General features: G+C 34.1%; 1 protein-coding gene across 2 annotated transcripts; it reads right to left on the bottom strand.

The window, feature by feature from the left end:
• Positions 1 to 216: 216 nt before the first annotated feature.
• On the bottom strand, positions 217 to 22412 carry LOC149798478 (uncharacterized). Of its 2 annotated transcripts, XM_089963674.1 has the most exons (10): positions 22256 to 22412; positions 21906 to 21949; positions 19345 to 19374; positions 17256 to 17330; positions 15714 to 15833; positions 15430 to 15546; positions 12469 to 12670; positions 8062 to 8151; positions 5926 to 6018; positions 217 to 4509 (listed from the first exon to the last, which is right to left on the bottom strand). In XM_089963674.1, exons 1-10 carry the CDS (start codon positions 22403 to 22405, stop codon positions 3736 to 3738), a joined length of 1695 nt encoding a protein of 564 aa, XP_089819800.1. In that variant the 5' UTR covers positions 22406 to 22412; the 3' UTR covers positions 217 to 3735. The 2 variants fall into 2 exon arrangements, with proteins under 2 accessions (XP_089819800.1, XP_089819801.1); XM_089963675.1 differs by lacking the exon at positions 19345 to 19374.
• Positions 22413 to 23431: the final 1019 nt, after the last annotated feature.

Here is a 23431-nt window from a genome sequence, read left to right as displayed (position 1 = left end):
CAGTATTTAATGGTAAAATTAGGGGAGAAAATAAGATTAAAATAATTGAGGTTTAATAGTAACATTTCACATGATGCTACAGCAGAGGTTTAGCAATTACTAAAGATTAAAAATAAAAGAAATTAATGGCCCAAGTAGATGAGAATGCAAAAATAGTGAAAAACAAATGATAATATATAACGTTTTCCATAATTTGTCTTTTTTAGACCAAACTGTACATATTACAACTTTTGATAAATTAATCAATCTTTATTATTTTGTTCACAAAAAGGAGGACATTCAAAATAGGATAGTAACTGTTTTCCAGGTTGCAGACTTTTGCTGTTTTGATTGTCATTAAAAAAAACTGATAAAAGAAAAGAATGTAAGAAGAAGAACAAGAGAATTCAAAATAAAGCAAAGAACTTTGATAATAGAAGAGAACGCTAAGGATTAAAATTAATTTATTTAGTAATGAAACTAACTTTCACAACGCAAGAGTGGTTTTATGATATCACCTTAATCATTAAAAGTGTCAAGTTTTGATACAGTAAAATACCGATTTTATGTCAATTTGTTCATTGAAAATAGAAGTTTCAACGTTCAACTTTCTTCCAGGGTTGAGATACACGGATGCTTATTAATTATCGATAACAAAATTTAAAATTCTGGAGAAAATGGCAAAAGCAGACAAATAAAATAAAAGATTGAAAATGTATGAGAACAATCGTAGAAACAAAGGAGAAAAGAGCATGTTCAAAATAAAAAAGAAAGTAATCAACTGATATGATAGAAGAATTTTAACTTTTGATCAAAATTTTAGTTCTCCTTAAATCAAAACAGGAATTTTTATTACTTTGCTAATAAACACGTAAAGCTTCAAGATAGGATAGTAAGTGAAGAATAAATGACTTGTAATTATAACTAACTTAACTTTTGCAATAAAATAGTGGATTTTCTCTTTGAGATTGTTTTTAACAATTTTATAACTTTGTAAATTAAATGAGTACTTTTCTATGCATTTGCTGATTGCATAAAAGTCTGTCAAGTCTGCATGGTGTATTTATTTAAAGATTGTGACTATGGGTGTTTAATAAATATAATTTATTAAATTGAAATTACAGGAGGAAACAATGTCAGAAGAGAAAATGAAAGATTGAAAATACAAGAGAAAACAATGGATGAAGTAGATGAACAAACAAGAGATTGAAAATAAATGAGAAATAAAAGTATTTGTAAATTAAACTTTTACTATAGAAGACTATTTTCTTATCTGAAACAATAGTAAAAAATTAAATTTTAGTAAATTAAAAGAGTACTGTTATGTTAGTCACTAAATTGAAAAGAAGATTTTCTTCGAGACTAGCCAAGTCCCTATTTGCATTTGCTTCATAGTCAAATGTAGTTACAGAAAAACCACCACCTCCCTCGTTATATTCTAACGCGGAAGTCAGACTAGTAAAAAGCCTCGAGAAAGAACTGGTAGGCATCCAAGGAGAATTATCAAAAAGAATGGCCTCTGCTTTTGACAACCAGCAAACATCATATTGTTCAACAAAGCTAGGGTCTGACATATCTGGAAAGCATTTGCGAAAAAAATCAGGTGAGAGACCACAGCTACATCACCTGCCAATACCAAGGAGATACACGTAAAACTCAAACCCCAGCTGCGGCTTAGCCTGGGAGAAATTAAAGTATATGACATTATCCACAATCTGTAAAACTACGACAGCCACGTGGTAATGACAGCTCTGGGAATGGTCTCTACATCATATATCAATATTGTCCCAAACATCATGACGAAATATATGGTATTTTTTCCGAGGCCATCTGGGACCGGCTAGAAGATGTGCAGCTAACTGCCATTGAGACAATCAACAGTAGCTTTAGCCATATAGGTGTACCGTCCAAGGACAACCTGCACGCCCACAGCGTGTGGGATACATATAGCTGTAAAACTATGGGAGCCTTTCAAAATCTCCACCTTTTGACGGATGTTCTTCTGGCTGATGCTTCTGAAGATTTCCATGTCTCCTCTTTGAAACAATGGCATAGACTATTCTCACTATGTTAGGACTCCAACTATAAGTGGGACGTCCTGTCCTGACCTCAATGGTCAGACAGCTGTACGTGAAGGACAAGCACCCAAATCAAGGTGCAAACAATGGTAGAAACAAAGGAGAAAACAGAAGGATGAACATAAACGAAAAACAATATTAGAAGCTGGAAACACTAAAGCTTAAAGCAGCGAAAATAAGAAGGGATACAAAAGTAAAGGTGAAATCAATTTTTAGAAGCAAAGAAATAAACAAAAGGTTGAAAGCTAAGAAGAAAATAATGTTAGAAGCAGAGGCGAATGCACAAGATTTTCATTAAATGAGAACGACCGATTATTTTATTTAATAATTAAACTAGTTTTACATTACAAGAAGGCTGTTCATCTTTTGGCAAACATTTTTCAAATATGTCATTTTGGGATATGAATATAGTAATTTTCTGCAATGTTTTTCTAGGCTAGAGAAGGATTTCAGGGTAGAAAAGTAATTATATTTTAAGGTTGGGTCTACAATTATTTATTAATTATAATACAGGAATAAAAAATTAAGGAGAAATAATGGAATAACTGTAGAATACAAAGAGCTGAAATAACTAAGAAAACTGGTAGAAGTAGAAATGAACAAAGTATTGATATTAGAAAATGAGCACTTGTAATTTTTACAATGTAAGAGGGAGGTTTAGACAAAAAGTGTAAAACGTTTAAACTTTATGTGAATTAAAATTGCAACCCCTTCTAGTTTCTTCCTTAGAAAGAATGCTTTCTACTTTGTATGGTAATTTATTTCCAAAATTCAAATGACTGTTGAATACTAATCATCAATGACCATATTGCAACTGGAGGAAAAACAATGGCAACAACTGTTAACTTGTAAAAATATCATTACACTCCACGGTAGCCAACCGTTGATTCAAACCCGCACCCAATCGGTCTTGATAGGCTGGTTGGCGTAAATGGTATGCTGCATTATAATTATGAGGTACTAATACTACCACTACTACTACAACTACCCACTTCACTTTTTAATTTAATTTGTTCGCTTTCGATCGACAGACCTATCGATACTGTAGGAACATGCAATATGACTTTACATAATGACATTCTAATAAATCTGATAGCTATTAACCAAGCTATTCAAGGGATAATTGTTAGAACCACTACAAAAAATATGATACTGACCTCTGTTAGAAATATATTGCGCAATTGCCCATCATACATCAGAATCGAGTTATTAATAGTGCAAATAATAATCAAGGAGGTCGGATGACGTGATCCAAACTGAACACCAAACAAGAAATATGATTACTTAAATACTGATAGTAATCTACCAATGGCAACGAATATGCATGCATCGTTTGAAAAGACATGGTACTGAAAATTAATTATGCCACTCTGCTCACGAGATAGGAGGCTGATTCGATTATTATTCAATTACTTCAAAAAGGTAGACTCTCTGTCTTTGTGCTTAGTTTGACCCTTGATATCTAGATGAGAATACAATAGTTTCTTGGCTAAGATAGCTGAGATTTTATAAAGCATGGTTTCATGTTTGACACTTTGTCGACATATATTAATGTATACATATATCATCATTTTCTTCAGGAAGCATTTTGTGAAACGAAAAATGAACAGAAAGTTAGCTACTCGTTTTCTCCTTCTGTTTCTATTTCTACTTTTCTGCTTTCTTCCCCTTCGTCATGCTATCCATTACAACTAGCAAATGCACTTTTCTCTTTATTATCATCATTACCAAAGATGAGTTCGTCTGTGTCGGACTCATCTTGACTTCGAAACGTTTCGTCTTCTTTTGACTCTTTCGTTGCATTTGACAATCCCTCATTCTGACAGCTATCATCCGAAATTTTAGCGTCCGTATTTTCATCAAGAGAAACGTCGTCCTCTTTTTCATTGGATAAAACGTGTCCATCAAAGTTAAGAGAATTTAAATGTACTGTGTTTTCACTAACTGTATTATGTACCGCATCATCGGCATAAGGAAGACACCGGCTTATATCGTCGTCCTCATCTTTGTCTTTTGTAATATCGCTTTTGGAATTATCTCCGTCCTGTCCCTGGTCTACGTCGATAACAATTTTTTCATCAATATTGCTGGATGCATCTCCATTCTTTTGGACATTTGGTTTTTGTACTTCTGGTTTTGTGTTTAATCCCTGTGCAACGCCCTTTTTTATGATTGGACCATCCTTGTATAAGCATACTGCAGGCCACACAATATATTCCACGTACATGCCAAACTTTGTGTAGCTTACAAATTTTGTTGTGTCAAAATGTGAACGAAAGTCGTTTGCGTCATCTTCTGGTGTCCCCTTTCTTTGGCTTCTGTAGAAATCTAGATGCATTTGAGGTTTTTTTATACCCATAAACCAGCATAAACGAGTACATTTCTGAATATATTTGTCGAGAGTATCGTGGACTTTCCCCTCAAGCTCATCCTTCAGTTGATCTTTGATATCCTATTTAGAAGAAAGACTTTGTAAAAAATGAACATATATTTATAAATTACAATCTCTAGTTTACAGCGAAAATTTGAGGCGCCTTATACTTGGAAATGAAATTGGCAATAAACAAACAGTTTGCGCAGAGACGTTCATATTTCACAAACAATAAATAATGTAAGACCGCTCCGGTGGCCTAGTGGTTAGAGCGTCCGCCTCGGATGCGGGAGGTCGTGGGTTCGATCCCCGGCCGAGTCATACCAAAGACTTACAAAAACGGTACTAACAGCTGCCTCGCTTGGCGCTCAGCATTAAGAGGTTAGTGTTAGGACTGGTCGGCCCGGTGTCAGGATAATGTGACTGGGTGGGACATCATGCTACATGTCTGCGGCATGATGCCCCAGTGCTAGACATCACTATAAACTGCCACATTGCAGACATCGTAGCGATATGACTGAAAAATCACATCACATCACACTAAATAATGTAATGATACATTTATAGAAAAAGTATCTTAAAACGATTTGTGAATATTTTGCATTTATTACACTACGCCCAAATTAAATGTTTGCTACATGTGAAAACAAATATGTGGAAAAGATCTTTCTTACTCGAGGACTCTATCAATAATACGCTTGCAAAAAATGATGCATAAATATGAATATACTAAACGTAAGCATACATGAAGTCTATTACAGTCTTTCAAAGTGCACCTATCTTTATTAAAAATGATATATAGATAACAGAAAAGTCTTGTAGGTTCTTTCCCTGTTTCTTTTGCAAAGTTTAGAAATGCAGTTGAGTCATTTATGCAGATGAAAACTTTGCCAGAAATGTTTGCAAAAACAGTAATATATCCACGACTTTCCCAGACCTGAATGAAGGTTGCGATATTGCTCTCAATAACTTTCTGCGATCTAAACATTGCTATAGAGCTTCGTTCAAAAAAAAACGAAACCTTAAAATTGATCCAACGGCTAAAATGTTAAGAAAACTCTTATCCAAAATCGACCTGAATATTAAATCGATTACTATTTTTTTTACTTAATAATTTCTGAGAAATTTCCATTCTCACAAAACATAATTAGGCGGATGCGTTGGCAATATATTAAATTAAATGATTGATTATTTAAGCACAACAAATAAGAAAGGAAAAACAAAATGAGAACGTGACAAATAAATATGCAAGGGCTTAATAAATGTAAGATGGTTTGAAAAATGTAAGGGTGTCAGCAACACATACCCCCTGTAAAAACCTTTTGGCAATGAATTAGTCATTTTCTTCTGATGTTGTATGGAAGTAATAAAACGTTTTGGAAGAAATGACGATTGACACATAGACACCCTACCTAGCAAACAATAGTATATGTTTATGTGCGTGATGAAATCATTTCTTGTTGTATAGATGTGAAGAAGAAATTCACTGGAAACAACCTTTATGACACAGCCAAGAGTAGGCTCCAACTGTTTAGATCTGTATTCTCTCAGTCTTTTTTCTGCTTCCTCCACTGTAATATCAGTTTTATTCTGGAAAAGATATTAGCTTTGTAGTCTGCATTAATTGTACATGAAGAATATTCAGTAAACAATGTGCAATATCATATACATTAATTTTATCCCAAGTGATGTAAAAGAATACATATACGTTTTGCAATAACGGAAAAACTGTATCACATCAAAAACAGGAATAAATGTACAATATCAAATACATGAATTAATGCAAGATTGTTACGTGTATTTGATTTAATTTATATTTGATTTAATCGTTTGCAAGTTTAACAAATTATGTTTAATTTCATTACATGTCAAAATAATGTTGTTTTGTTTACTAGGAACTCGATATCTTTTCTTAAAATAGTTTGAGCTTGACTCTTCAATAGTAAACACCGAAGACTGACCTAGTTCGTGATATTAATTCAAAATTAGTAACAGCCACGTGAACAAGTTCTTTTTTAAATTTATTTTTATTGTGGGAACAATAAGGGTGAGATCGATGTTGTATTCGATACGTGACCATTTGACTTGTAAATAGTTTCAGTGAAGCAAACAACTTTTTATCATTTTATTCCAAGAGTTAAATGATTGATTTTTGTCAGGGCCATGTTGAGAGTCCGTGATGTAAACACGATAACGTGATTCTCATACGAGTACCTGTTGTGCGTATCAAAATTACTGCAGAACCATTGTTTTATAGAAATAATCTCAGTCTGGGCTTGAAACACTTGATGTCAAGTCGTTTTCTTCTATTTGTAGCTCATTTTCAAGTTATATGTTAATGTTTTTCAGATTATTTGGATTCGAAAAGATTAATTCTTTTTTCCTGGAAATGTCTAAGCGCTCATACAAAGTTATTGGACGAAGACATTTATTTAAATTTTATTCTGAATTTCTAACACAACAAATATTATTGACGGTGGAATAAAAAACAAATGTAAACGATACAATGCCGTACTGATTACAGTGTACGTCATTGCCTTCCATTTTGGATTCTTCCTGGGAATTCGAACTTGAATTCATTACAACATTTCATTATTACATTTTATTATTAGGACTTCTACAATTTGATTCGTGGATTATTCTTGGATTATTTTTGGATTTGATTCTTAAAACAGTATGTTCTTATTTTTTCAATTTTACAGAGTTTTTCTAGGGAAATAAATTATTTGTTAAATTTGTCAAAGCTTGTTGTTTTCACTCCTTCAATTTGTTACTGTTTATTCAAGCTTAGAAACGTAACATAAGACCATATCAAAGAAAGTTTGTATGTTTGTTACTTGAGTGATATCTGTAATATTCCTTCCCTTTTGTGGCATATGAAAACCATGAAGTTTCAAAACTGACATTATGAAAATATGGACACCAAGGCCCTGACCATAGTGGTGCCTACAGGGTTTTGTATAAAATACCATTGTGCCTGTCAGCTTGGTCGTCCATAGTTGTTGTTTTAGTTGTTAACGCCATTTATCAGCACACCATAGGCTATGCATGGCGGCCAGAGGAAGAACCCGGGCAAACCCCGGGAAGAACCACCGACCCACGAGAAGCTACTGGCAAGCTTTCTCATATACCCACATTGGCTGAATCCTAGACTCGAACCCACACATACAGAGGTGAGATGGCAGTGATCCGTGGCTGAGAGCGCTTTCGACCATTCGGCCTCTCGGGGCCCCAGGTCGTCCACAATAAGGTGCTTAAATAAATAACAGCAGTCATCACGATAAACTCGACAACATTGCTACGATTGATTATTTGCGACAGCAAATGACAACCTTAAGAGTATTTATAGATCGATGAAGATTTTAAATATGAATATGTTTTTGTTTGTCTTCGCATTCTTTTTATTATTATTATTATTATTATTATTATTATTATTATTGAATGAATCTGGAAGTGAAGAATACGCAGTCAGTTTGAAATATTATAGACGGTTTCAAAGGCAAGCTTTCCAATTATAAGCCTGAAGAAACCTTTCATCGCAAAATATAAAAGCGAAACGTTTTTATTACGTGTGTTGTAACCATGTCATCACGTACTAAACGACGTGGATTGATGTGGAATGATGGTTGTTACCTCCTCAGATAATCCGAGATACGCCAAAATTGCTTTATTTAAATCCTCTGTTTGTTTTCTCGTGAATTTCAGGCATATTTTGTAGATTTTCTGAAACGAATAACATATAGCTTATATAAGAAACACGAATGCACTTATTGAAACCACCAAACTAAACGAATACGGATATATCAATTAGTAATATCGATTATAAGAAAGAATGAATGGACAAATAACATTTGAGGCGAAAAAAAAACATGTCATTTCTTGCTTTGTTTATGTGATACGCAATACTAAACACATTTATACACACAACCTCATTTTTATTGCCGGAAATCTTTTACAAACTATCTTTTCTTTGAGGTCAGTACATTTCCTCCTGAACTGATTAGAGTGTACGGCCTTATTATATTTGACTGACTTCGCACAATCCCTGTGAGTCAATATCAATTGTCCATGATTTAACTTTTACAGTGTACGGCATGAATACCAAAATTAATCTTTCTAGCATTGGTACAAATACTTGATTGGCATTGTCATGAAGGTTTTGTTTCCAATTTGAAGTTGTTGCGGTGCATGCAATATTTTTTAAAAATAAATATTTTCATTCCTTCGTCTGATGCTGATCAATAGGATATGTGCATCTTTGGTATATACGTGATTCAGTTAGAGTGTCGGTATGTTAGTAAAACATAGCATTATATCATGCTGGAGTAATTAGGTATTATTCACAGTTCCAGGGACTATTGTATCTTTTTCGTTTTTCGAAGCAATATACGTATGGCTTGCTTATGTAACAGTTCAGTACTGGAATGCTTAGACGGATGTGCCCCACTCAAGAATATGCACACATGATTTCACTCTTAAATGGCTGGGTCTCCTTCGAGAATTCACCTGTGCGGATACCCAAAGTATTGTGCCCACATAGAGTATGTTAATATTTCTGCTTTTTATTATTTGAATGGGGTATTTAATGCAATCTGTTATCAAATTGCTGAAACTACTTTTGCCAACTTGACCTTAGATTCATCACTAATCCGTTTCTCTTCATTGTCAGAAATGGGATGCAATTAGTTAGGGGTGCTAAATGTTAATATGTACCTTTTCAATTACAGGCTGGAATTTTGTGTAATGTGTGTTCCGTACGGTTGCAAGACAAAACATATATCCAAGGACAAAGGTAATTGTGAAATGAGAATGAGTAGCTAAACTTAGCAAACTCAATTAATGTTCGCTCTGATGTTTTTGCTGCAACTTTGTTGCCGGATAGTTTTGTATGTTTTGAAGTGAAAGATAAGGTTTCTTTGGAAATCTGCCCAACAGGGCAGACGAAGCACGTAGAAGACTGACTCAGGAAAAAACTGGAATTAGAGAAAGAAAGAATATATTTAGAGAGAAACGCAGAAAGGGACAGACAAAAAAAAACAGAAGGGAATAATATAATCAAAAGAAAAGTAACTGAAATGGAAAAGATAGGATAAACTTAGTAAAGAGAAATGAAAAATGTTGAAGCCGACAGACGGGCAAAACAGAAACAGAAAGGATAGGCATGGATCAGAAAAAGACATATTCCCAGGAAAAGAAACGATTGAACGCTACAGCAAAGCTCGTACCTTAAGGTTGAAGAATTAGATCTGTGTTTTGTCTTCTCGCTATCTATGCTTTGACGTCAGTTATTGAAGCTATTTGGGAACGAAACATGCCTCTATTTGAAATAAGAGTATTTGTCAACTGTAGTGGCAATTTGAAGGCCGATAATGGGGGGGGGGGACAACAGGGGATATATTCCTGGGGCCAGGGCTCTTAAGGGGGCCAGGGCCGAATAACACTTTTTAATTTATTAAAGATAAAAGCCAGGGTGTTTCTAATTCCAGGGTCCGTGGTCGCTCTTTACGGCCCTGGTGGAAATAGCCTCACTGCCAAACTCTTTCATATAATCCTGTTTGGTACACTGAGCGCACATGCAAAGTACAATACGTATAACTATCACTCTGACGAGAAAGAATCACTGAAACAGGAAGCCCAGTGACAAAAGCAAGGGTGCCATTTCTAAAAGAAAGAAAATAGGTAACCGCATTGATAAGCGACTCTGTGGTTGTGACCATTGGTTCGTGTTTCGTGCAACTGTCCAAACTCTTTAGCTTGTAACACTATGGTCGTGTTTCGTGTAACTGTCCAAACTATGAGCCTGTAAAAATGGAGTCGGGTTTCGTGTAACTGTCCAATATATAATGAAACTGCTTAAGAGCTGAGTTATCCAGAAAGGAGCACGGATACGGGTAACTTGGTATTTTCTGCATGACAATAATAATATTAACAATGGTTGATGGAGGCCACAGAATGTGTTATTGAGGAGAGCTAAATCAGCCCTTATTACATTCTGGCTGTTAGGGATATGACCAAATGTTGTTTCATACACTCCTTTATTGTAACTCCAAAGTTATGTTGTTTAAGATCGTTAGAGTAAATTGTAACAGATTCCTTTGTAATGCATCCATGGCTAATAAACTAAGCACTAGCTATAGTGAGAGTTAAAACTTTGAAATTCATTATTTTGGTAAAACACCAAAATAGATCATTTTTCACGCAAATTCAAATTGAAATAACCATGTATATTTGCAATATAGTATGTAGGCTTAAAACAAATAAAAACATGCATCAGGTACTCTTATTACCTCTCACGTTTTTCTAATGTTCATCTGAATTTATATTTTTAATGAAAATCTGAATGATTATCTAAGTACAATCTAGGTATATAAGCCGCTTTTAAAAGGAAAACGCAACCGTATAGCCAAGTTACAATTTTCAGGAAATTTATTTTGCAGTTGTATTGTGTTCATTTCATCTGGAACCGCTCCGGTGGCCTAGTGGTTAGAGCGTCCGCCTCGGATGCGAGAGGTCGTGGGTTCGATCCCCGGCCGAGTCATACCAAAGACTTACAAAAACGGTACTTACAGCGGCCTCGCTTGGCGCTCAGCATTAAGAGGTTTGTGTTAGGACTGGTCGGCCCGGTGTCAGGATAATGTGACTGGGTGGGACATCATGCTACATGTCTGCGGCATGATGCCCCAATGCTAGACATCACTATAAACTGCCACATTGCAGACATCGTAGCGATATGACTGAAAAATTGTTAAAGCTACGTTAAAAATCCAAATCACATCACACATTTCATCTGGTGCGCATTGGGTGTGTTTATCAATGTGTGAAGAAAGCGGTTTCGACCTAACACATTTCTGGTTGTTGTCGGCTTTTCGGTAGCTCTTGACAGTGTTTGGACTTTTGTAGCTAGTAATGTATAATAGTATGTGTGTCTAGAACAGTGTTTTCTTTTAGTGTCTAGGATAAATATGTTTCACACGCTTGAGTTTATGTGATGTGTTTAGAAGACAACTTGGACAAGGTTTTTTTTAAAAACCTTTTTTAACATTAAGAAAGTTAGCTTTCTTGCCATAACAGGTGCCTGTAACAATCTCTTGCTCATTTGGCCAAGGAACAAACTCAGGAGTTACAATGGCCACGTAGAATGCATGGTAAGGTAATGAAACGTTATTGGGACGTTTGTTCTAATAGCATTCGTAGATACACTACACCAGTCTGGAAATTTGAGGATAGTGTAAATTCTTGGTTTTCATTCCTTGTGTTTGTACGTTCTCCTCTGCTCTTTTCATCGTCTGTCTCTCGTTAAACTCTAAATATTCTAAATTACATTAACAATCTTACCTTAAAATGATATCACTTCATGTTTCAGTGTTCTTCACCCCCTCCCTACAGTTGTAAGCCATAAAGTGCTTAATAAAAATGAGAATGAGTTAGAGCCCACCAGCGAGGATTCAGACAGTTTATTCGTGTAATCCGCACTGATGTCGTCAGATATTTTAACTTAAGTATATATGATACGATTGATTTAATGAGATATGCCAATAGCTCGACTTCGTGTGCGTGTGTATGTCTGTCAATATCAAAATGTGTTGAATGGTGTGTTGTATAAGTTGTAGAGACCTTAAGATTATGAGTGATCTTTTTCTTATATAGCTCTTGTTGGTGTTGTTCGACCTTAAATCAACTCCGTCAGACACAGCATAAAACAACAAAGGTTTCTTCCCTTAACAAGTTTCTAACGCAAGGAATAATATGACTGAAACAACCGGGCTGTGACAACCAGGTTGAGAGAGTAATGTTAGCAAATGTACTTGACGTTTTGTTTTCTGTCGCAAGGATGAGAAATATAGTTCCATTATCCCCACAAGGACAGAGACATAACTGTGCTAAAGGTACCTCATTGACATTTTCGTGCATGTGCTTTTTAATCTTTGGTCTTCGATATTTTGTATATTACTAGATACAGAATGAAATGTTTCCATTACATAAAACAATGGATGATTGCGTTTTAGCGCCAGGAATGAATTTGGGACCGCTATGACTTACTTTTAATATGTTTAACAATCGCCTCACTGTCTCTTCATCATGTAAGCCTTCAGTTTGGGTAAGGTATTCGAAGGCATGAGTCCACTCATTGTTGTAGAGCTCTGAAATTTGTTCTGCCAGCTTGAGAGGTCTGTTGGCATCACTCAGATCCGCGATGTTTGGATTGTTTTTTGTGAGTCGAACAGCACCAATCTCACTTAACCTTTATCACAAAAATTCAACAGAATAATTAAGACTTGGATCAAGCAATGTGGAAAATCGGATCCACAAACGATGGATGATGAAGTCAGATATGAAAACCGTTAATTGCAAATAAATATTACTGCGTAGGTTTTGTTCTCCGACCTAAAGCACGAACGTCAGCAAAATAAAATTAAAATAAAATGGACGGATTAAGTAATTTGTCGGATTAATTAATCTTAAACAAATAAAATTAGTACAGTACAGCTTATATATAATCATAAATGTTTCATTTGCAGTGCCAGTATTAAGTCTGGGAATGATTCAAATTAATTATTCGACTCTTCCAATAACCCATTATTACATCTGTGTTTAATATTTGACAATGTGTCCACAACCAATTTATCGAATGTATTATGTAAGCGTTGTATATTTTAGACATTATTATCAAAATGTTACAGCAGACGTTTCCATGAACGCAATTCATCCCTTAAAACGAACGTGTGAGCCATATCGCTAAAAGCTTCATTAATGAAGAGGTAACATAATCAATCATCGTTTGTTTGCTAATGACATTTCAGTATTTAATATTTGATACTGGTCTTTGTAGGAAATCTTACTTTATCATGAATTTTAATGTGATTCCACTAGATCTGCGTGTGGCTGAACACATACGTTTTCTAGTGTCAATATATAATTAATTCCACATGCGAAGTCAAAACGGTTGAAGGGCGAGCCGTACAAAAATTATACTTCTGGTCATTTAAGATAGCTTCCTCTCAATGTATATACCATTAAGAATGGTTTGTCTGTTAAGCCTCACAGTGGCATAGTTAACAACGTCTAATTCACTCATAAAATAGATAATGTGGTACATACATACTGTGCCCGTGATCTGAAGGAATTGTTTTGCTCACATATACGGCAATATATACAACAGTATACCTTTTCAAGGTAGACTGGGCATGTAGAGTGAAGGTTTCGATTTTTTGTGTCATTCATCATACTGTAAACTCAGCCCATGTATCATAAAACAGAATGACTGGAGAATTCCGTAGGGTTCATTGTGATGGCAAAAAAAGTTTATGTAAATGATAGTTTTTCAAAATTATGGAACACATGCATTGTTTAAATTTAAAACAGGCTTTTCGAGGGAAAGCTGTTAAACAGTGACAGATAATGTTTCAAATCACCTTGTACAAGGCTAAACACATTTACTACATATTTCAAATTTAATTGTATACAATGATGTAAAATATGAATAAATCACATAATGTTAGTTAAACTACATTGCACTGACAAGCCTTAAATTAAAAGTATTTTTGTGGAATTAAATTTACAACTTATCCTTAATGGCGCAGTAAAGAAAGAATATCGTCGATTTTAACCTAAGGTTACCATCATGGTCGGAATAAGTCACAATCCTATTATATTGGGGAGTGGGAAAGAATTAAATATTTTGAGGTAACCAAGGCAAGCATGTTTCTCCTAACAATGGATGAAAACGGGTGGATACGAAACGTCCAGAGTCACTAAACGTTTTTTCTTTCAGATGAATACTCAGTCCTCAAAACTAGTTTGCGGAATTATTTATTTTAAAGTACAAATAGTATAATCCTGCGAGACCTTTAGAAGTGTTAGGTAAACATTTTGTAGCCATGGTTTGTGTTCGTCTTTCGAGTTCGGAAATGACCATGACGTTACCAGTTTGGGTTCTTTGAGCACATTAGTGTCTGAAAGGGCCAATTTGAGTGCAGAACTGTCTGTGGTATAATGAACAATACAACAGGAGATGCTGCTTTTCCAGTTTTTATGTCGCTTGCGCATCTATACTGCCTCTGCAATTCTCCTCAGCTCATAATTTGTAGAACCAGTAAGGATGGGACAGCGCCAGGTCTAACTATCCTTGATGAGATCTCCCTATGCCCCAGGGTCAATGGTAAATTGTTTTAAGGATGACTTCTCGATAATGAATGTGTTATATCGAAATTATCATAGGATACAGAGAAATGGTCCATACTTTGATGCATGTCAGACTCAGGCTTATCATTTAGGGAAAAGACGTCAGCAAATACAAACAGTCACTTCCTGTAACTTCGTCTGTGCCGGCTGTATCCTCATATTGAATAGCTTATCATCAGTCCTGTATCTGATGTCGATCCCAATCGATGCCAATCATTTACTAAGTACGTCTAATTCATATTTCATATCCACACTCCAAGGATGCAAAAGCTTTACCGAAATTACCTAGACTGTGTTGGACAGGTTACAAAAATAATTGCACTGATATTGGAAACCATTATTTTCAAGTTTCTCATAAATGCAGTTTTGCCACGTTGTGAGGTGTAATTTAATCTATTCATGTACAAATTTTGACAAGTTCTACAGATAATGTCCTAAACAGATACGTTATGGAAACATCGGGTGCGAAGTATATTTACTAAGACATTAGGGTAACTTATTAATAACAACAAGAGCTTAGAATACAACTTTTGTTAGCCAATTAGCAGCTATATTAGATGATGCACTTTCACCTGGTCTATGCACATAGCCACTTACATATAATCATTCGAGCAGTAAAAAAGGATGGATGTACTTTCCCGAGTCATTTTTGTCAACCATAGCCTAGAACGAAATCACACATATGCAGTGCATCTAAAGAATTGGAAGAATAAAATATACTTATATCATATTCTCCTTTCTGTAGATTAGAGATAATGTAACTGATTAGCAACATGTGCAAGCCTTGCAGTAAAACTTTTCAGCCCTAATATATTTTACCTTGTTAACAGTTTGTGATTTTCGTCTTTCAGTTGTTGAATCTCTGCTTCCAAAATGTTTATTCTTCCTTTAAACTCGTGTTCACGGCTTTCGGGTCTGTCCAAATTACTAGTGGATCTGAAATAAGCAATAAGTGGATGACCGTGCCTTTTCAAGGTATGAGCTATTTTCATTCCACAACCGTAAAGGGTCGTATTTGAATTATGTTTTGTTTACATTTCATCGTCATTTAAAGAATACGCATTATTGTAATTTATTACATATAATTATATTACATTGCTTACCTTGCAGTCAGCCGATCAATTTCTTCTCTTAATTGCTTTTTCTCGGCCTCCAAAGCTGCTTTTTTATGTTCGTATTCTTCCTTGCATGTTCCGTCTTCATCATCTGCTCTATAGTTTAAACTACAGACAGGAATTTCAGAATAACAAAAGGAATATTCATAAAGTATGCCAAAAAAAAAACAAAAAAAAAAAAAACAGCATTAGCAGCAAAGATCAATTAGTAAATAAATTACTCTCCAAGTTTGCGAATGCACAACATTAGAAAACGGGTGACATCGTTGTACTTAATATAAATTGTGTAACTGAAGAAAACTTTATTATTATTAGTAGTAGTAGTAGAGGTAGTACTATCCCATATTCCTTTTGTGCAATGCAGTGTATGCTCTTTCGAAAACTAAGAAACGTCCGACAATAGCATTAATATTTTTATCACAGTTATATTGAGCCTCATGTAGTTAACAAAGATCTTCCAGGAAATGTCAGAAAACAAATTTGAATAATACGGGGTGTTGAAGTAAGTGTATTAATAATATTAAGTTAAATCTAGACATTTATTTTGCTTGTATTTTCTTTTGACGTGTTGCTAGTACTCGTTGTCGTGTAATCTCGTTGTGTACATCAAATGGTGTATTCCATTGACTATCTTATGGATGCATTTCAATCAAACGAAATGCATTAAGAAATCACTATGTATGTATGTATGTATGTATGTATGTATGTATGTATGTAATGTAATGTATGTATGTATGTAATGTATGTATGTAATGTATGTATGTATGTATGTATGTATGTATGCATGCATGCATGCATGCATGCATGCATGTTTGTATGTATGCATGTATGCATGGATGACTGGATGGATGGATGTTGCCTTTCTGATCTGCAAGAGTAAAACCAGTTGCAATGATCGATATTCTGGTACATTGCAATACAAACTTAATTATGAACTGTGAAAATAGATGAGGTGTATAATTCAGCAGAGAAAAGTCATAACCGTCAATGCAATAACAGGTTACAAGAATTGACACATAATTTGATACTTTATTTAATTGATAGGATTACAAATCCTTTCCACTTTAATCTTGAAGTCAGTGTATTGTATCCGGTCTTAGCAGAGTGCAGATTCAATATAATTCTACTCTTCTAGACATGATAGCGATGTTTCTGTTGTACATGTAGCTACCTGGACGTTTCTAATGATGCGAGCACGAAATCTCAGTGAACAATAATAATACTAATATTTGACAATTTCTTGGTTGTAATTCGGATTCGTCCCAAGTCAATATGTGGCAAACCTAATCCACACTGACAATCTGGCCAAAGAGAGAAGTTAATGGATTTACATTTAAATCAAATAGTGTTGGGGTTTTTTTCAATCGCAGAGAATATGGATTACTTTCGTGGTATTATTGAGAATATTTTGTATTTCTGTGATATCTCTTTAAAGGATATACATTTTCAGAAGCATACTGTGTGATTGGTAATTATTAAAAATGAATATCTTATTTTGCTACATACAATAATATATCTTGACTGATATACCTTTGATTCAAGGGTCTTCCACGCTTTGTGGACGCAAATCTTTCCACGCGCTTCCATTCTTCGAAACGTATTGAACTATAATTAGAATTACAGTATTAGGTATAGTCAAGATTGCCATTGGTCAGAACATGACAATGTGATTAGGCCGAACTGTGTTTATTTCTGTATAAAATGTACAGAGAACTACTTTATACCAGCTTTTATAAATAGAGAACAATGTAAACATTAAACAGTAGGCATACACACTGCTTGCCTTTAAAATGAAATAAAAATGTCGCTGAATTTATATACTGAAAACGAAATAAAACAGCCAGACATATTTTACCGACCCTATCGCAGAGATGGCATACTTACAATATACAACGAACACTTTCACTACGGCTCCTTACAAATGAAAATAAGACTATTGGTAAATGGAAATGGGGATTGGAAAGAGAGTTTCAAAGACTGGCATTATAACAATTGGACCCTTAGTCCTACAAGGTAAGACGCTGACCCTGACAGTTACGATGTGGGGGTGGGAGTAACTCTCAGGGTCGATGTCCTACTTTATTTGACTTTTGGTACCCCATGACTAGAACTATTTACCAATAATATAAGTTCAAATTGTAATTAGAAACATTAGTAACATAATAATGAAGACGAAATAGATTTACAGAAATGAAAACTGGTTACTCACAAGTCTGGACAATAATAAATCGGCCTGTGCACATTGACTTGTCCATGAAAGCATCACGTTCAACAGTCATGTGTATGTCCAACAAAACAATACATCCATTGAAATGAATATTGAACTTCAACTCAGAACACTTATGTCAATTTAGATGAAAGATTAAGACCATGCTGTGTAATGTTCAAAACCTTAATTCCCCTACCATTGGTGGAGTTTGTTTGCTGTTGTTGATAGAAAATCTACTGCTCTATAAATATCCACGTGGAAGCCCGAATACGAAAATTCATACTCTTAAATAATGCCAAAAACTAATAGGAAATGTCATTTTAGAAAGCACATACAATAATAGAATAAATATCATATAAAGAATTGCAATTATAAGAATTTAATGTGTTTTTTAGCTTATCGTGGTGAAAACCGTCAGTTAGGAAAACCTCGCAAATTAATTTCTTTAAAACTATAACCCTGAGCAAAAATATCAAACCCTATAGCGCTACTAAGCCATATTAACATAAAATACTTAATGCTTAAATAATCTTAATTTGCATGTATTTGTAAGCCAACTGATGCATTTTGTTCGTGCTAAAGATGAATTATTATGAAGCTAAAAAAGGTATTTCTGCAAAATGATCACCATCTCCTTTGACTTTCGTTCAAGGACACTGTAAATAATGTTTGCATTACTTTTTTGGTGACTTGTATATGTTTTTAAACTCTCTTGATGAATTTTGGTTATAGTTGGAATGAAGGGTCATGAAGCTATTACTATTAATTATGTCACAACCACTTGCACGTATGACCCTGGCATAAAAAGCAACATCATAGAAAATAAGTGTCAAGGTTTTCTTTGCAAACAGGTTTAATTTACTATTTCATGTGCCACATGCTAGGATTTGGTCATGCTCTGTACAAATCACCATGGAGCTATCGATTACAGAACTAACGCTGTTCAGTATATTTTACAATCATTCAATATTTTCACAAAAGGATCCAAGTTAATAGCTTCCTTTGAAAGTTGTAGGTAAAAGCGACACGGGTATTCTCCATAATTTACCTACTTGCTCAAGAACCATTTAGAATATCATCATATCCGCTGACGGCGACGTTAATACTGTAAGTATTTTGTCTTATTTTATTTACTGCATAGAAATGAATGTTATAAATAACAGACAATATAATATCATATAATTTTAGAAGATCAAAATAATGAACAATTGATGACTGGAGAATATGCAAATTAGTGTGTATTAAATTCTTTGGAGTCTAGCCAATATGTATGTGGTCAGTAAGTTGGTGTCGAAATTTTAGTCTGATGCTTTTTCAATTTAACTTCAAGTTTGTTATTCAATGAACATAAATACTCTAAGGAATGAATTGTAAAAAAAATGTTATATTTAAACTAGTAATGTATCTTACCTTGCAGTCATATATTTTTCTATGTGTCTCCTAGAAATTAAATATATTCTGATGAGCATGAATATAAAAACCTGGAATTCAAAATTGAAGCATGAAGAAATATATCTTACGTAATACATTTTCTCAGTGTCTGTGGTGATGCTTTTTGAAAACGGACGTTTGGAATACATTGCTCTAGAAACATCAATGAATGATACTGCATTTCACAGAGCGCAGGATGTCAACAAACTAAATAGAATCTTTTAATCATTGTTGAGAACATATTATGTGTAAATAAGAAACAGCTTAAATATGAAATACCTTACCAAAATTTTAAAATCCTCATATGTGAACCAAAATAATATAAAGCAAATCGAAAGCATTCCCTAGAATAAACCTGTTTGAGTTCTGAGCTTCGGAAATAAAATAAGATCCTTCAACGCGTAAATAGATACATATTTTCAGTTATTATCAATAATGACACAATGTAAAAATTAAAAAGAACTCCGACAACCACCATCATAAAGCATCAACCCTGATAGCACGATGGTTACGAATGTGATATGAGTAAATACATACACTTGTTTTCGGCTAAATTCGCAGCACAACGTAAAGATATTGTAGGATTTACCTAGAAAACCTCCAAATGTATTAACCGAAATTGAATTTATGAAACAGAAAGTTTTTATTTAAGCGGTTACATGTTAACTCAGGATACGAAATAGATGTTCGAGATTCAACCCTACGAACGGAACATTTTGACATAAATCCGAGTTCGTTCCTGGGATTGAAAGACTTGAATAAACAAATTGATAAAACGTAAAGCATGTTACAGACATCCACCCTTGTATGTTAATTTTTAACAACAAAAGACAATATATAAACCATACGTTATTCTCTAGATATTTTTTCCAGACGGGCTTTGAGACTGAAGAAAAAGAAAAACAACATAACTTAAGGTATGATTCCCAAACAAGACTATTTTTTCCCTGAAACCTTTCTGACTCCATAGGTTTCGTGTGTTCAAATAGCCGATTATATATTCTACTGAATGCCATACAAAACTGATTCTAATTGCGGAATATGTATATTGTCTTTATCAACGACTGTGTTGGATCAGCTATTGGTATGAAACACTCTTCTTGTCGACCGTGAAGTGGTTCTAAGCTATATCGGAAAATCTTTCCAATGCTATAGTCATCCGGCAAGTAGGGCGTAGTCAGCAATACTTAAAAATTGCTGGTGTTCTTGCATTCTAACATTCATATAGAAAGGCCCGTGCACGCAGAATTGTTGAATTTAATTAAGCTTTTAAATCGGTTCTCAAATAGAAATAGTTGTTATTGTGCAGTATCTTTTTGCAGAGAGTACTATCTTAAGCAATGGAAAAATAACATTTAAATCTAAAACTATAACAAATACAACAACTAATAAATTACGATTTTATTCAGATCCAGTGAATGAACTATTTCGTATTGGTACGAAAATATTGATGTTTGCTGTAGTCTGAAGCAAAATTTTTACAAATGTACAACAAAAAGTGAAATTATCTACCTGGTTCATGACATGTTAGTCCGGCAAGGAGCAAAATCCTTAAGGTAATAACTAATTACACGTTCATTGTTGTTAAGGAAGTACACCTCGCGATATTGCTGGCGTAGGAGACATTTTAATTGTGAAATTTGGCTTTATAATGTATTTGTGTCGTTATAGGGAATTTTAAACCTCCCACAAGATGGAAATGAACTATCTTACATTTACAGCTATCTTACATTTACAGCTATCTTACATTTACAGTACTGAGTCTGGGTCTATTTAATGGCCCTAGATCCTTACAATAGAAAAAATTATTGAAATGTTTATCGGTGCTTCAGACTCGCACTTCAGTAAATTACTACTTTAATTATAAATATAGTAGCTAATGTTACATTTTTGTTATCGGTGCATAAACAGGCTGTCAACGAATTATCAATGTGTAATTTGGAGTTAATATGTGCATTTATTTCTTCACATTTATTCCATACAAGGTCATAACATACCGAGCATAAGTAAAAGATCTTGAAAGAAAGAAAAAATACTTAAAGGAATGCATTATTTAAGTAAGCATTCACTTTTAAGCAGTATTCGTCCAACATTAAACTCTTATATCATTTGTAAATATGACAGCTGTCATTTTTTAAATGACGACGTTAGCATTTTAGGATTTTTACCATTTCAGTTAAAACATATACAGAAATGCAGTAAATTATGAACATTTAGAAAATTGCCTTTGTATGGCCTGTCACGTTTGCATTAATCTTATCAAATGAGCCTCGTCATTATGGATGTTTAATATTGACACAACTTTCTCAAGACCTCATACAAAGGTAACCAGAGCTAAGCTTTGTGGAATTTCAGATCAATTCGTCAATGTATGGTATTGTATATGAACAGTTTAACAGCCGTTATACATAGCATCTCAATGATACGGTAAAAGGACCCACTGTTACACTAACGAAGTATTAACACGCCGTGTTCATGTGTACAAACATTTAGTTATCATCATGGCTCGAGATAAAGCGAATGAATATATAGGAACATACCCGTTTAAGTCTGATTTCTCCAGAGAGCTCGCCTGCTTCGTAGCCTAGAATGAAAATAACATTTTCAATAAACAGGTGCAACATTATAAACCACTGATCACCATTTTGGGTTGGAAGTTTCGTTATATTATATTATGATACCATGGAAGTTATTCGCATTTTGAATAATTGTAATTTAAACATATACATGGAATAATTTTGACCCAGACAAACCCATTTAACATTTGGAACTAGGACAAATACAGTGAATAATTGTAACAATTAGATACAATAATATATCCGCATAGCAATTAATCTCAATTACAAGGAACAAATATTGATCAGAAAGAGTGTTGTTCCTAATTACTTACAACAGCATTGATTGGATGATTCGCCTTGCTTTCATCTATGACGTAAATTGATGAGTCTAATCTTGTAAACTTTTCTGGAGATACTGAGTCTTCATTGTTCGTTGCTCTTTCTTGTTTTTCAAATATCTGGAGGCTGGCATTGTGGCCCATAACTAAGTGTCCTGCAATCACGAAATACGTGATCTGATAACTGCTGTCAAATGAATAACGTGGTTGCAGTACTACAGCAAACTGCTGCTAGAATATATATATATATATATATATATATATATATATATATATATATATATATATATATATATATATATATATATATATATATATGTATGTATGTGTGTGTGTGTGTGTGTGTGTCTTAATTTCTAAGTTTATGATTTCAACGAGTACAAAACCTATTCTATGATAATACATGCACTAAATGTATTATTTGTTAAATTGACGAAGAAAATTTTTCTGAAGCTAATAAATCGTTTTTGTATTGTTATCATATATCATTTGGCGCCATACCTATGGAAATTGGTGGCATCGATGAAAGTGGGCGAATATTTTTCAAGCAAATAAATCATCTACGGGGTAAGAAGTACCCATGACATCGTACAATTTGCAGCTAGTAATACTCCTATGATGAAATGTGTCATAGAATAAGATTCTATTTTTATTTTTTTTCTACAACACTCCGAACCATATAGGTATTGAATCTAACAATGACTTCCACGCCAATGACGATGCCAGAATACGTCCCGATTATGCTTTGCATGCGACAAGGAAGGAAAACGAATAAAATGACAATCATCAACCGAATTTTCAGGAAGCGGTAGACTTATTTTGCGATGCATATGTCATCCACAGGGATTACATTTCCGACGGAGTTATTCGTAATGTTAACGTCAAAATTATTCCGTTGCATTTAGTTGTGTGTACGGTCATGCAACTTTACATACGGGTAATACATGGAATAAATGTATCTTTGACAATACATGTTCCTTTCAAATAAAACGCTAAATACCGGATATTAAATTATATGCATTATTTCACTTACAGTTCCCTTTAAAATGCGGGAAACGTAAATACTTACCATATATTTATTATTTGTATGCATATTTGCACGTTATTGTATATTTTTAAAAAAGTCTATGGTATACAAATAGTTATTCCTACACACCTTAAAACAAGAAT

This window comes from Sinohyriopsis cumingii, chromosome 6 (genome assembly GCF_028554795.1).
Source record: "Sinohyriopsis cumingii isolate HCF-2022 chromosome 6, ASM2855479v2, whole genome shotgun sequence".
Classification (NCBI taxonomy): domain Eukaryota; kingdom Metazoa; phylum Mollusca; class Bivalvia; order Unionida; family Unionidae; genus Sinohyriopsis; species Sinohyriopsis cumingii.
Note: the sequence above shows the minus strand (reverse complement) of the source record. Positions and strands in the feature narration are given on the sequence as shown.

Bases quoted from the DNA above. Each gene is read 5' to 3' on its own strand.
- LOC149798478 (XM_089963674.1), bottom strand. From the start codon at position 22,405: ATGGGCCACAATGCCAGCCTCCAGATATTTGAAAAACAAGAAAGAGCA. The intron at 17,331-19,344 runs GTAAGATACATT...TTCTAATTATAG, and splicing joins GAAAAATATATGACTGCAAG to TTCAATACGTTTCGAAGAAT. The intron at 15,834-17,255 runs GTATATCAGTCA...TCCTGTCTGTAG, and splicing joins GGAAGACCCTTGAATCAAAG to TTTAAACTATAGAGCAGATG.